Source organism: Epithele typhae (genome assembly GCF_022376455.1).
Source record: "Epithele typhae strain CBS 203.58 chromosome Unknown BXZ73scaffold_56, whole genome shotgun sequence".
Lineage (NCBI taxonomy): Eukaryota > Fungi > Basidiomycota > Agaricomycetes > Polyporales > Epitheliaceae > Epithele > Epithele typhae.
The window spans coordinates 48,677-62,979 of record NW_025954247.1 but is presented as its reverse complement, the minus strand read 5'-3'; the positions used below and the strand labels follow the sequence as shown (position 1 = coordinate 62,979).

General features: G+C 58.8%; 3 protein-coding genes across 3 annotated transcripts; all 3 read left to right on the top strand.

Moving 5' to 3' along the window:
• Positions 1-3,005: 3,005 nt before the first annotated feature.
• Positions 3,006-4,305, top strand: BXZ73DRAFT_52349 (transaldolase; the record flags this gene model as incomplete). The annotated part of the gene is made up of 6 exons (XM_048020797.1): positions 3,006-3,075; positions 3,142-3,305; positions 3,390-3,704; positions 3,761-3,904; positions 3,961-4,068; positions 4,123-4,305. The coding sequence occupies 6 exons, from the start codon at positions 3,006-3,008 to the stop codon at positions 4,303-4,305; spliced, it is 984 nt and encodes a 327-aa protein (XP_047874326.1).
• Positions 4,306-4,924: 619 nt separating this feature from the next.
• On the top strand, positions 4,925-9,072 carry BXZ73DRAFT_52330 (uncharacterized protein; the record flags this gene model as incomplete). The annotated part of the gene is made up of 19 exons (XM_048020791.1): positions 4,925-5,190; positions 5,263-5,329; positions 5,427-5,551; positions 5,611-5,682; positions 5,745-5,868; positions 5,926-6,214; positions 6,274-6,381; positions 6,433-7,134; positions 7,184-7,281; positions 7,343-7,409; positions 7,464-7,491; positions 7,543-7,599; positions 7,649-7,713; positions 7,767-7,891; positions 7,940-8,057; positions 8,107-8,462; positions 8,521-8,601; positions 8,656-8,904; positions 8,971-9,072. The coding sequence occupies 19 exons, from the start codon at positions 4,925-4,927 to the stop codon at positions 9,070-9,072; spliced, it is 3,099 nt and encodes a 1,032-aa protein (XP_047874325.1).
• A 2,750-nt stretch (positions 9,073-11,822) lies between these two features.
• BXZ73DRAFT_52397 (oligopeptide transporter) lies at positions 11,823-13,934 on the top strand (the record flags this gene model as incomplete). The annotated part of the gene is made up of 6 exons (XM_048020810.1): positions 11,823-12,030; positions 12,102-12,160; positions 12,227-12,348; positions 12,406-12,802; positions 12,854-13,196; positions 13,264-13,934. The coding sequence occupies 6 exons, from the start codon at positions 11,823-11,825 to the stop codon at positions 13,932-13,934; spliced, it is 1,800 nt and encodes a 599-aa protein (XP_047874324.1).
• Positions 13,935-14,303: the final 369 nt, after the last annotated feature.

The following is a 14,303-nucleotide window of genomic DNA, read 5'->3' as shown; positions in this document are numbered from 1 at the left end:
AGCACAACCACAGACGGAGCAAAATCCTCCGGACGGCTGTTTACGTTTCAAGCGGGGTTCCTTGCAGGGCGCCGGGCGTGTCTCTGGCTTCGCGATCGCGATCCCAGCAACGCTGGGGAGGCTTCTCAGCGCTCGGTGCCAGGTGGTCGCACGACACGAATCATCCATCGGGGTCTCAGGAAGAGGACAGCCTCGTTCAGAGTGGTGGACTCGAGGCATTGAGAGCCAAGGGCCAGGGTGAGCACGCTGGCAGCGGCGTGATGAGTGGACAAGCGGACCTGTTGAGATGAGCAGATCGGTGTATGAAATGACATACCGGGAAGGCCGGCGAAGCGCAACGCTTATGGCCGGAAGCGTCGAGGGCGAGGGAACTGAGGACGATAATGGTTAAGCGGCAAGAGGGGTCTGGGGCCGGCGCTCCGGCGACAGATTGGGATGTGATCCTGGCGTTCTCACGCGCCTTCGCTTCTGCTCCCTCTGAACCGCCTCGAGGCTCGTACACTGGTACGCATCCTCTGGGCTTCCGCAACAGAAAGCGCGAACGCCGCAAACGACCGCACCGTCACACCTCAGTGTGTCTTTGAGCAGGGACACCAGAGGCTGTCCTGCGACCGAAGCTATGACGCGACGGCCGCTCGAAGCTCTCGAGTGTCCTGAAGGTCTGAGCTGCCTATCGCAGACGGACGCTAACATTGGTGGCTTGTTTCCAGGGGCAGCTGTATCAGTCGCTCGCTACACGGGTTTTGCGTCCCGCGGTCCGGAGGATGGACGGACGGACAGTCTAGCACAACGAAGAAGTCGGCCCCTTGAACGCCGACCGGACGTCACCAACTGCTTTCACCGGTCATCCCAATAAGCACCCATATTCCCATTGGTCCCGCTTGTCCCGCAGGTGGCACGCAACATCTCCCAGAATACGTCATTGCTTCCACCCAGCGGCAATACCGCGCGGGCAACCGTCCGTTGCTAAGTAGACGGTGGCTAGCTCAGGTGAATCTAGAGCATCTCGCGCGGAAGCCATTGACGGTGCTCAATAAAATCCACGTTTACAGTAGCCTCCGATATGGCATCGCAGGCCCCGGTGTGTCGGAGACAGTCACATCGGATCCACTGACGCCTCTGTCTATAGGTCATACTTTACACGACATTCTTATTCGGCCATCCCACGAGATAGGTTGGGACCCTCATAATCGCAGTTCCACCCGGCATTGATCTCGACTTCTCTCCGGATTTCGCGGTGGGCTCATCTGGCGCGGCTACCTCGACAGTGTTATCTCCGCCGGTTCTACGCCGTGTGGTACCGTCTGTCAAACGGCACCTCGAGGCTGCCGTTGCCATTGAGCCTCCCTATCGTTCCTGCATTGTCGCCAGGATGGCTCCCGTGCGCCTCGAGGCAAGACGCAATGATACAACGGATCTAGCATGCACTTGTGATCCGGAACTCGGTGTGAGCGGCCCTGAACACTTCTCTGTCGGTGCGCTGATCTACTTCTTGTGACGGAACATTACATGGAACCATCTCGAACTCGAAATGATCCGCGAGTACAGCACACCCCAGCCATGTGCTGACAAGGTGGGACGCTACGGGGAGACTACCTACATGATACATCGGCCACTGCGGCAATGTGAGTGCAAGCCGTGCGTCTATACTTCTCCGATCACATACGGTGATCTCACCTCCGGTCGCCGTCGGTCAATTCCCCAGTACCACCACCGGATAACGTCACGGTTGCTTACGCAGAGCTGGTGAGTTCAGTTGCTCTGTTTTTAAACTTTTGAAGAGCTCATTAATTGGAACACTCTACCCGCTCGCGCGCGCGTGTGCATCTGATAATGTCCATGAACCACCGGATGAACAGAGTGCTATTGTATACGCAGCGCTGACGCGCTCACATGTGTTTCCGAAAATATTCATCCCATGGAAGCTCAACCCTGTAGACAGAGAAGGAAGTCCCGTGCAGGGATTGCTCTCTCCTCGGTAGGCCCAGTTGCCGCGCACAACAAGTGCGTTTCTGATCGTGGTGAGTGGCTGTCATCGGGATGGACTGATAATGACGATTATTGGATGGAGAAAGCGTGTTATAAACTAAATTCATGTAGCATAAGAAGATCTCATTTTTTTCCATCCACTTACGTGGTGTTCACTCCACCAAACAGCCCGGAAGCGCTCGTCTATTTATCTCGGAAAGTAACAGGGCTCGCGCTCAGATCCGCTGTCACTTGACGGGGAAACAGATTTAATGGTCTCTTGTCTGCTCTTTTCAGCTTCCAGTGACGTCGACTCAGCCAGGTACATAGGCCAAATCGCCTAGCCCAGGCTCAATAAATGATGTGGTGGGAACGCGCGAGATGCTCTCTCTCTGCCAATTCGTCAACGCACGTTGATCATGGTTCACACGCGCATCGTCGGCAGGGGGCAACCACAGGCAACCACCAGAAACTGCGCATTCTGGGTGGAAAACGCCCATGGATAAGTGAATGAGCATCCGCGTCTAGTCCTCCGGGATACAATTCATCCCACACCCGCCGTCCGCGCGAACCTATACTGGTAGCCGGTTTCCGCGCTCTCTGGCGGGTTGACGGCCAAAAGCTTCCGTCCCCGTCGTGCGTTCACGGGATGAAACAGCGGTTGGAGCGTCCTTTCTCAGCATCTAGATCTGCTATGTACGCGATTTCTTGCGTTTGGGCAGGTTTCTTGCGCCCGGAACTTGGTGGAGATGGCGCGCAAGTTCTCGTACGGGCATTGAATGTGGGTGGTGCTATTTTAGGCGAGGTGCGGGCAGTGTGACCATTCTATGACATAGTGGAAGGGCGCAACCCGGCAAATGTGCGAAGGCGAAATTCGTTGGAGGGAGACCGTCTCCGCCCGACGTGGGGGTCGGCCCGGTCCGAAGCGCCCGAGTGGAATCACGATCCCGATCACGCCCCAGCTCACTCAGCCCGCCAGTGGGAACGTACTTCAAGGGCCCTCTCATCCAGGTCTCCTCTCTACCCCAACCACCACCATGACCACCTCCCTCGACCTCCTCAAGCAGACCGGCACCGTCGTCGTCTCCGACTCCGGTGACTTCGAGAGTGAGTCTACCGCGTTCGCTTAGATCTCCGGCCCGGGCGCGCGATTGACCCTCTCGCATCGTCCAGCCATCGATGTCTACAAGCCCCAGGACGCGACTACCAACCCGTCGCTCATTCTCGCGGCGGCCAAAAAGGAGGCTTATCAGCAACTCATCAACAACGCCGTCGAGTTCGGCAAGAGCAAGGGCGGCAGCCTTGACGAGCAGGTTGGCGCCTCCATGGACCGCCTGGTAAGTACTTACGACCGGTCATCTCGCGCGCTCCTATCGTTGTCAGGAAGCGAACCTCATTGGACATCCACTATCTCCCAACAGCTTGTCGAGTTTGGCAAGGAGATTCTGAAGATCATTCCCGGCCGTGTCTCGACCGAGGTCGACGCGCGCCTCTCCTATAACAAGGAGGCCACCAAGGCCAAGGCCAAGGAGCTCATCGCGCTCTACGACTCTGTCGGCGTTAAGAAGGAGCGCGTCTTGATCAAGATTGCGTCCACCTGGGAGGGTATCCAGGCTGCGCGCGAGCTCGAGCGCGACGAGGGCATCCACTGCAACCTCACCCTCCTCTTCGGCTTTGCGCAGGCCGTTGCTTGCGCCGAAGCTGGTGTCACCCTCATTTCGCCGTTCGTCGGTCGCGTAAGTGCTCGTTCATCCATTCATCGCGCATGTATCTCATCGAAGCGACCGCGTAGATTCTCGACTGGTACAAGAAGGCCAAGCCTGGCCCAGACTACGTTGGCGACAACGACCCCGGTGTTCAGTCCGTGAAGAAGATCTTCAACTACTACAAGCAGCACGGTTACAAGACGATCGTCATGGGTGCCTCCTTCCGTAACGTGCGTAGTCCAGTAAAATCGTACGTCAACAATGCCTGACCTTTTGTTGCCTACAGACTGGCGAGATCAAAGCGCTCGCTGGTGTTGACTTCCTCACCATCTCGCCTAAACTTCTTGAGGAACTTAAGAATGACACCGCGCCCGTTCCCAAGAAGCTTGACTTCGTCCAGGGTAAGTTTCCTAAGTGACTGGATTCTCTTGTGACCAGAACTGATGAGGCCCTCGCAGCTGCGTCTGCGGACCCCATGCCGAAGATCTCGTACATCGACAATGAGTCCGAGTTCCGCTGGGCGCTTTGCGAGGACGAGATGGCGAACGACAAACTGAACGAGGGTATCCGTGGGTTCGCGGCGGACGGCGAGACTCTCAAGAGCATGCTGCGTGCGAAGCTCTCGGCGTGAGACGGGCTTGCATGACAGTAGCATTTGAATTCCCGCGTGTAGTATGAAACAACGAGAGGATAGGATAGAAGTCTGTAATCATGTAGAATGAAACCAACACGCCCATCTAAAAATTGCGAATCTCCCGCGTGCAATTGCTTGGGCAGCAACCCTACAACCTTGGTAGAAGGGCACTCGCTCAGAACCATAGGTGGCAGATGGAGTCTCGCGCTACCCGCCCCAAACCGTGCCGGATGACATCACTTCCCGCCCCCGACGCGAGCGCCCGACCCCTTCGGGGCCGGAGTCTTTGCGCATCTTCCATCCTTGCTATAGATACCTATCATTATGCTCGCCCCGAGCATGCCACCTCTGCCTACTCCCCACAGCACCAGTGAGTCAAGGACGAGCATACGCCTTCTGGGGCTGACGGGGCTGACGTACAGTTGTTGGCCGGCAGTTGGCAACACACCGATCTCCGTACTCGGGGACGTTTGCAATTGCAATTGTTGCGTTTGAACGGCTGTAGGCGATTGGCACACTTCCACCGTTCGTCACAAGACGTTCAAGCCTTTCTCTTGACCTCTTCACCGAGTCTGGGCCCCGCCCCTTGTCTCGCCCCGCTACACCGCGCCCCGCGATGAACAGCGACCGGTCCAGCGAGACGGTCCCGCAAGTCAACGAGGAGGCGCGCGACGTCAAGCCGTCTACCGAGGCCTCACACGCTGCTGGCCCGCCTGCGACCGCGCAAAAGAAGACGGCGTTCTTGGACCAGCTGCCGCCATGGATCACCACGAACTTGCGAAGCGCGAAGTCGAGGAAGATGCTGCTGAGATGTTGGTTGGGCTCATGGTGCGCGTTCGTGCTCATCATCCCGGACAAGTCGCTGGCTACGTTGGGCAACACGTGAGTGCTACTAGTCATATTCCGTGCTGGTGAAGTGAGATGCTGAGTGCAGTTGGGATGGCGGGGATCTAGTGCATTCTTCACGCTTCTGGTGTCAATGCTCCTGCCGGCGAATATGCCATTGCAAATTTTCATCGTCGTGAGTACGCCGTTCTTGTCGTGCATTGCGGCGCGAAAGTGTACACCGATGCGGTTCGTTTGCATGGCTCTCGCATCGGGTGCTGACGCACCATCAGGCTGTGACCCTACTGGTGTTTGGTATCACTTTGGGATGGGCTCTTTCATGTGCGGGGATGGAAGCAGCCTTGAAAGTCCGCAACCAGACAGTCTTGAAGTCCACGCTTCAGAAGACCCAGGAAAGGTACAGTGAATACATCCCGTCTCAAAAGGGAGCTCGAAGTGACACGAGCATTTCCACAGCGCGGCAGGTCTGGCCAACCCCGACGCTGAATTCAAAGTGGCAATCTTCAACGGTGACTTTCTGGATCCTGCGTACGCAAAGCCCTCGAACTCTACGCATGCTCAATGCTCAATACTGACTATATTCTCTACAGCTCTAATGCGATCTTCGGTGTATTCCTTGGCTGTGGTGTCTTTATGTTCTCCCTAATGCGTGCATACGCACCGAAGCTAACTTTCGCGAGCATCTTCGGCATGATTGCAATGGATATCTTCTGTGTACGTACTGATCGCGCCCTTGACGTGCAAGTGAGGCGTTGGCTGACAGCATCACAGAGCTACGGTCCACTGTTCCCGTTCGCGCAGTACACCATCCTCAACTCCTTGTTAACATCGGTCGCCTGCTACATTGCCATAGCGCTGGTGCTCACCGTCTTCGTGTTCCCGGAGTCTATGAACCACTCTTATATGAATGCCGCGGCGGATCTCCTAGAGAAGTTCAAAACCATCATTGCGGTGCAAGACGAAGTTCTACAGGCCGACCCGCATGATGTCTTGCCCGGAAAGCCTCTCGCTGGAAAGATCAAGGGGCTCAGGGCCGGTTCACTTGCCCAAATCCAGCAACGTAAGCAATTATAAATACATTCACATGATGCCACGCGTTGAGGACTGACATGTTTGCAGTGTTGGCGTCGAAGCAGTTTCTCGGTGTTGAATTCAGTTGGGGGCGATGGAACGGGGAGGACGTAGCGGAGATCATGTCTCCGCTTATGGTCGTGGCTCTTCGACTAGGTGCGCACATAATCTGTCCGCTGGTTTGAAGTCTCTCTCACCATGTTCCAGCGTCGCTCAACGGGTTCGCCCAGCTAATGTCGAGCTTGTTGGCTTTGTCGGAAGAGCCTGCTTCCGACACCGAATCAGTGGCCGATTCTCAGATTACAGCAACTGGCGACTCGTACCTATTCCGCCAGTTCCGGGAGTGCAACGCGATTGTCGAACAGGAGCACCGGGTCCGGCTAGTGGACATTCTCCCCAACATCCGTGAGGCAACATCCGAAGTCCGCGCGGCAGCCCACGAGGTCCTTTCCAACATCAAGTCGTTGGTGGTCTCCGTCAACAGGCACCGGTGGTTCTGCTCGTCGAAAGAGCAGGACGCCCTCCTCATTGAGCTTGACAAATCGCTCACCGTGCTCAAGGACGCCATGGAAGCTTTCAAGAATGACCGTCGGTTCGTCCTCCTGCAACCGTTCCAGCCGCTGCTCGAGCACCACGACGCCGGCAAGATCCGCAACATGCCTCTCCGCTCGCTTTACCTGGCTTTCGCGTTCTCTTCGAATCTCACAACAGTCTGCCATGCTATCCAGACCCTCGCGGAAACTGTCACTGCGATCGCGTCGAAACGGAAGACGCCGAGGCTATGGGGACCCACCAGCTTCAGGCATATGTGGCAGGTCCTTCGCTCGGCGCGTGGCTCAGGGCAGGATGCGGTTGGAGAAGACGACACACCCGAGGAGCCTGAGGACGCCGAGGAAATCAGGGCGTGTAGTAAGTGGCGTCCTGTGGACAATGATGAATTGACATGGACTTCGTGCAGAGCGGGACCCGGACAGCCGGCCCCCTCAAAACTTCCTCCAGCGCCTCGCAAACACCATCCACAAGGGCTATAAATGGTCTCGAACGCCGGAAGCGTTGGTAAGTTTTCGAACGCATAGACAAGGGCAACTCCGCGCTTACTTTACGTTTGCACGCTCAGTTTGCTTTCCGGATGGTCATTCTTACGATCGCATTGTGGATACCGCAAGTAGCAAAAGCATCTGCAGGTCGGTGCTGCATACTTCATTCCCTCGCAAGTCCTGAACTGGGTTTCATTCCAGGCTTTGTGTATAAAGAGCGCGGGATCTGGTGAGTACTGAGTGCCACTGCGATGCAGCACGTTGCTCACGGCGTGGCCAGGGTTTTGATCATGGCTCAAACAACGATGAACGTATACGCCTCTGACCAAGTGTTCAAGTGAGTCGCATGCAGGTCTTCACGATCCCAGAGGTTTTATGTCCATTAGTTACGTGGTCCGTATCATCGGGACTCTCGTCGGGGCCCTTCTGGGTATGGCGTGTTGGTACATCGGTGAGAGGAACTTATCATTTCGGGTGGACGTTTTCTCAACAAGGATCGTCTAGGCGCGGGGAGCGGCACTGGAAATCCGTATGGCATCGCTGCCAGTGCCGCGGTGTTTATCCTTCCCATCATCTTCTTACGGCTTTTCGCTCCTCCACAATGGCTTATAGGTGTTATCATGACCGGAGTGAGTATCAGTGCATAGACCGCATGTTTAGGTGCTGACGAAACACAGGCAACATTCACCCTTGTGCTCGGTTACTCTTGGATTGACGGGAACCTCTCCGGCTTGACCCAAAATATCGGCATTGGCTGGGAAGTCACATGGAAGCGGTGGGTCACCACCATGATCGGTTAGTTCTCATGTTCTCCATACTCGCAGTGCTAATTCCTCGCTGGTAGGTTGTGCCGCGTCGTTCATCGTCATGATGCTGCCACCCAAGTCAGGGCGTAAGGCCGTGCGGATCCGGAACGCCAACGTCCTCTCCGGGATTTCATACCTGTACTCGCACCTCACCTCAATCTGGCTCTCCGCCGACGACCCCCTCCAGCTCTCGTGCGGGAAGTTCACGCCTGCGTCGCGCGGTTGGCCCGAGGACCTTCGCGCGAAGTTTGTCGTCCTGAGTGAGCAGATTCAGGACCTGCGGATGCGGACGGAGATGTCCAAGTGGGAGGGGAACATCCGCGGTGCGTGGCCATACGAGGACTACAGCAGGATGGTGGAGCTTCAGAGCGAGATGCTGAACAGCTTGGTGCTGGTATGTTCCGGACCTCTTTCATGCGACTTGCAATGTGCTGACTGGCTCGAACGCCCAGACGGCGAGCGCGCTCGTGAATATGGACCCTGCCATGCGCAAGTCGACGCTCCCGCACACGTACATCCTCAACCCGTACTTCGTATGTTGACTGCTTCGAATGAATGCCGATCCTGAACTGAACATGCGACTGCAGATCGGCGATGTCGCCTCGACCTTCTACTCGGTCGCGTCGTCCCTTCGGACGGGGGAGCCGCTTCACGAGGCGCAACTGAGGAACCTCTCCGACCGCCTGCACTACCACGGCATGTACTCGTACAACACCTCGCCCGCGGGACCCACTCGCCCATTCGAGCAGCACCAATCCAAAATTCGTCACGAGCTTCACGACCACGAATACATGTCGTACGCGACCGCCGTGGTCGGCATGCTGCAGCTCACAAACGTACGTGCTCGTGTCCCCTTTCGGTGAACAGGGTGTCAGGAACTAACGTGAACGATGGGACCGCAGCACCTCACCGAGCTCCGGAAACTCGCGGCAGACTTGGTTGGAGAGGTTCCACTGGAGGGGTATGCGGCGTGGAGGGAGCAGTACGGCAAGCATGAATGCTAGACCCGCTTTCTAGTGTTCGATGGTGGTCTCGTCGTTTCGCGCCAGTTTTCTTGGGTATCATAGGGCTCGCGTCGCTAATTGACTTCATATATCCTCAACACTGTCACCTGCGCCAGCAAATTTGCATCCTCACAGAAGACTCCATTGTGAGACGTGGTCACATGCGGTGTGAGAAGCTCAGTCTCGCACTGCCCGCACGCCGAACCATTACTTTGCAATTCTTCAGACGCCGTGTTATGTTTCGAACCGAGATCTATCCAGCTCTCAAAGTCATTTACTGCTCTCGCTGCGCTGCGGCGTGTGAACGGACTCGCCAAAACCCCCCATCCCTGCCATCATCGGGACCGCGCTCCCGGCCGGCCTGCCCGCGCGCATAAGTATTCCCTTCGACCCAGAAGGACGGAAATTCGAGCACTTCCGGCTCCCGCGCCGCCGACTCTCGGTCGTCAGATCGGAGGAGGGGTAATGGGATAGGCCGCAAAAGACGGCACACGGCGCGAAAATCGCCGGCGCGGCGGGCACACAGGTCAAGCGAGGCGTACTTGGGAAGCGTGCGGGAGGAGGGAGGAGGGACTCTGGGATGGTGTGTTGCACGTGCGGCTTGAAATCGGCTCGACGAGGCAGGATCATGGACTGTGCGTGTCGTCCCGCTCCCGGGGGAGCCGCTCAACGGTAGTCTCCCCTAGGCAGCCCTTCTAGTACTATCGGCTCAACGGCGGTGAGGCCTTGAGGGCCGTGGCGTGCGAGCTTATTGCCTCCTTCATTACTATGCAAAGCTATGCTTGCCCACTTGGGACATGTCATCTGGCCCCACCGTTCCCCTCGGATGTGCAAGATTCGCCGGCGTGGCGAAGCAAAGACACACGCGCACTCCATAGCTGAGAGTAACGGTGCTGCCAGGGCTGCTGTGGTTGACCGAGAGTAAGCACATCCATCTCTGGGCTGGGACTACTTCCTGAAGTCGACACTCTGGGACAAGATACCTCTGTGGATGACCACAAGTCTATGGAGACCGGGGTCACGGAAGATCCGGCCGAGAGTCTGGCTGGCGTCTTGCTGCACATCCGTTCTCATCATTCCGGACAAGCCGCTGGCTGCAGTGGGAACTACGCGAGTACCGAGGTGAAGTGAGATCTCGAACACAGAGGAGGGCATGGGGTAGTGCGTTCTTCATGCTTTCGCCGCCATTTTTCCTACTGGCGGACTTGCCGCTACAGATCTTCTTCCTCGTGAGCATTTCTTGTTTTTCGCTGCGTTCACGCGGTGCGCAGGGAGCAAAGAGCGAATCGTGGCACGAAGCCGGAGCTCGAGAATCGCTGCTTTCGTATAAAGGTTCATCGTCTCCCAGTGCTTCAACTTGGTCTGAATCAGCATTACAAGGCACTGACACCCGATCATGATTCAAGTCGACTATCTGCCCACAATCAAGCCCGCTGCAGAGTCTGTCTGCCCAGCGAGGCACCAATTGCGCTCCCGACCGCGATGATTGCATGTGCGTGAAGAACTCACCTCCGGAATCAAAGCACTCGATGGAAGCGCCAAGGCCCTCACACGCTAGTAGCGTTTGCTGATGTATCCGGTTGCAAACGGCAGATACGGTGGTGTCTGCTGCCGCGATAAGTATCGGAGTGGAGCAAGACCCGAGGCGCTCGGGACGCTGGGGCAGGGAGGGCTCGGATGGGATCGCGGTGACGTACGGGGGTGGGAAGACATTGCGTGAGTTGTTTGAACAGTGATCGCGCCCTGAAAACCACGCATTGTTTCCCGACGCGGTCGAGGGAGGGGTGCGATAGAGGCCCTGGGTGCACGAGGGCAAGCGGGCTACCTCGACGGCGAGCTTGGCGTGGATCGCGACGTGCGACATTCGACGGTCGCAGGTGGCAGACCACGAGCTTCGTGGTGGCGCGAGGCGAAATCGGCGCTCGCGGACAGAGGTTTGCCGTCAGAGGCTCGGACGCGGCGCAGGTTATCAGAGGATTACAGGACGACGGTCGCTGGTGTGGTGATGAAAGAAGACTGGGCGTGAGCCTCGCGCTGATGCGAGCCATGCGCGTTCCAGAGAGCAGAACAGGGCATGATGGAACGCACCCGAAGCGGAGAAGCAGCGAAGGCGGTCAATGGCTGCACGGGAGCAGCTCGCCCCAGAGCGGGGGTCGGGTTCCGCGCGCCCCTGCCGAGCGTCCTCTGCCCGACCCGCAACGTCGCGCAGAGGTTGCGCGAGTGCGCGGAATCCGGTGGGACGTCGCCCGACCACATCCTCATCTGTCTGCCGGTTGGGAGGTTTGATCTGCGGAGGGGCTTGGCGGGAAAGGCTCGGCGGGCCGGTGTTTCCAGCCCACTCGCACGCGATCGCGCACGCCTCCGATCGCGACCGTCGCGCGCGCGCCGCGGTCGTGTGCTCCCTTCCCGTCGGAGAACGCAGGGGAACGCGTGCTCGCCGCTGGAAAACCGAGCGCGCTCCCCGCAGGCAATTGCGACGACCGCGAGCGCGAGCGCGCGGCGCGCGGCAGAGAGCGCGGACGGGGCACGGCGGGAGCGCGGGCGTAGGTCCGGGGGACTGTATGGCAAGCCCGCAATCTTCGAACGGAACCGCATGCTCCTCCCCGGCCAGCGGCGGGATATAAACCGCGCCCGCCCTCCTCGCCCAGCCCGGACGCGCTCTTCCCTCGACGCTCCTGCCCCCTCCCGCCGCCGGCCCCGTGCCCCGCCTCCTCCGTTCCCGAGCACCCCCCGCGCCGCACCCGCTCCCCATGGCCGGCCTCCAAGCTGACAGGGACATCGTCGCCGGCCTCGCCGAGGCCGAGCACGACGAGTTCGAGCACAAGAAGCTCGCCGCCCACTCCTCCGACGACCACTCGGACGAGATCGACACCGTGCACGACGGCCTCGAGTTCCCCACCGAGGAGGAGAAACTCACCCTCCGCCGCGTCTCCGACACCCTCCCCTGGAGCGCATATCGTCAGTCTCCGATCCCCCCGTCGCGCACGACAGCCCGCACCCCCCCTCGACGCTGATCGCCTCTCCCCCAGTGATCGCGACGTGCGAGCTCGCCGAGCGCTTCTCTTACTACGGCTGCACCGTCGTTTACGTCAGTCCCCCGTCGTTATCGCTCGGCTCGAGCGCGAGCTCATGATCCCCCCGCTTCGTCTTCCAGACCAACTTCCTCCAGCAACCCCTCCCCAAGGGCTCCACCACTGGCGCGAGCCTGGACCAGGCCGGCGCCCTCGGTCTTGGCCAGCGCGCGTCTACCGGCATCATCACCTTCAACAATTTCTGGTCGGTCCCCATTCGTTCCCGATAACGAGCCCAGCCTCTCACCTCTCTGGCGTTCAGGGCCTATGTCATTCCTCTATTCGGCGCCTACGTCGCCGACACCTACTGGGGTCGCTACAAGACCATCTGCGTCGCCGTTGCGGTCGCACTCGTCGGCCACGTCCTCCTTATCGTCTCTGCTGTCCCTGGCGTCATCAGCCACCCGCACAACGCGCTAGGATGCTTCATGATCGCCATCATCATCATAGGTATCGGCACCGGCAGCTTCAAGTCCAACGTCTCCCCGCTCGTCGCCGAACAGTACAAGCGCACCAAGCTCTTTATCGGCCACACCAAGTCCGGCGAGCGTGTCATTGTGGACCCCATCATGACCGTCTCCCGTATCTACATGTACTTCTACATGTTCATCAACATCGGCGCCCTCGTCGGTCAGATCTCCATGGTCTACGCCGAAAAGGTACAGTCCTCGTCCTGAACGAGCCCGTACCATCGCTCACCTGGCCCTCAGTACGTCGGCTTCTGGCTCGCGTTCACTCTGCCTACCGTGGTCTTCTTGATCTCCCCGCTTGTTCTCTTCATCGGTCGCAACCGCTACGTCACATCCGCTCCTCAAGGATCCGTGCTCGGCAAGTCTTTCCGTATCCTCCGACAGGCTGCGAAAGGCCGCTGGTCGATCAACCCGGTGAAGACCATCAAGAACATGAACGCGGCCGACTTCTGGGAGGGCGCCAAACCGAGCAACTTCACCGGCGAGTCCCGCCCTCGCTGGATGACGTTCGACGACCAGTGGGTGGACGAAGTCAGGCGTGGCTTCAAGGCCAGCAGCGTCTTCTGCTGGATCCCGATCTACTGTGCGTGCTCCAGGCTGCCGATCATCATCCCCGCTCGAAGCTGACCGCAGAACGCCGCCCCCCGCAGGGCTCACCTACAACCAGCTGAACAACAACCTGACCTCGCAGGCCGCGGCGATGAACACCCACGGGCTCCCGAACGACATCCTCTCCAACCTGGACCCCTTCGCGCTCCTGATCTTCATCCCCGTCTGCGACCAGCTCCTCTACCCCGCGCTCCGCCGCGCCGGCATCAACCTCACCCCGCTCAAGAAGATCACCCTCGGCTTCTTCCTCGGCTCCGGCGCGATGGTCTGGGCCGCCGTCGTGCAGCACTACATCTACAAGACCTCGCCCTGCGGGTACGCGGCCGCGACGTGCACGGACGCGGACGGGAACCCGCTCACGTCCCCGCTCAACGTCTGGATCCAGACCGGCGCGTACGTGCTCATCGCGCTCTCCGAGATCTTCACCTCGATCACCGGGCTCGAGTACGCGTTCACGAAGGCGCCGAAGAACATGCGCTCGCTCGTCGTGGGGGTCTTCTTCTTCATGTCCGCGCTCTCCGCCGCGCTCGGCGAGGCGTTCGTCGCGCTCTCCGAGGACCCGCTCCTCGTCTGGAACTACGGCGTCATGGCCGTCCTCGCCTTCCTCGCCGGCACCGGCTTCTGGTTCCAGTACCGCAGCCTCGACGCGGAGGAGGAGGCGCTGAACCACCTGGGGGAGAAGCCCGCCGCGCCGGAGAAGGAGAAGCACTGAGCACTGAGCGGGGTGGAACGCTCGGTGCGCTTTTCTCTGCTTCGTCTTCACGTTCTTCCGCTCGTACATCGCGCCACGCAGCCCTTCCCGAAGTTGCGCGCGCGCACGACACATCGTACGCCCCGCCCCGACCCCCTCACGACTGTATACTAGTAGTTACCTTATCATGATTCTGTACGAAGGCGGACTACGAGGAGGCAGACGGCCCTCGGGTTGGCTTGTTGTTGCTGTACCACCGGTACTTAATCCGTGGTGGATCCAATTATCGATCCTGGAGTGAGATGGCCTCGACGTTGAGCGTAAACGTGCGCGGCAACCCTTCACAATGGGTGTAGGGTCACGTACATATGGAGGCTGCATGTGCAGCCC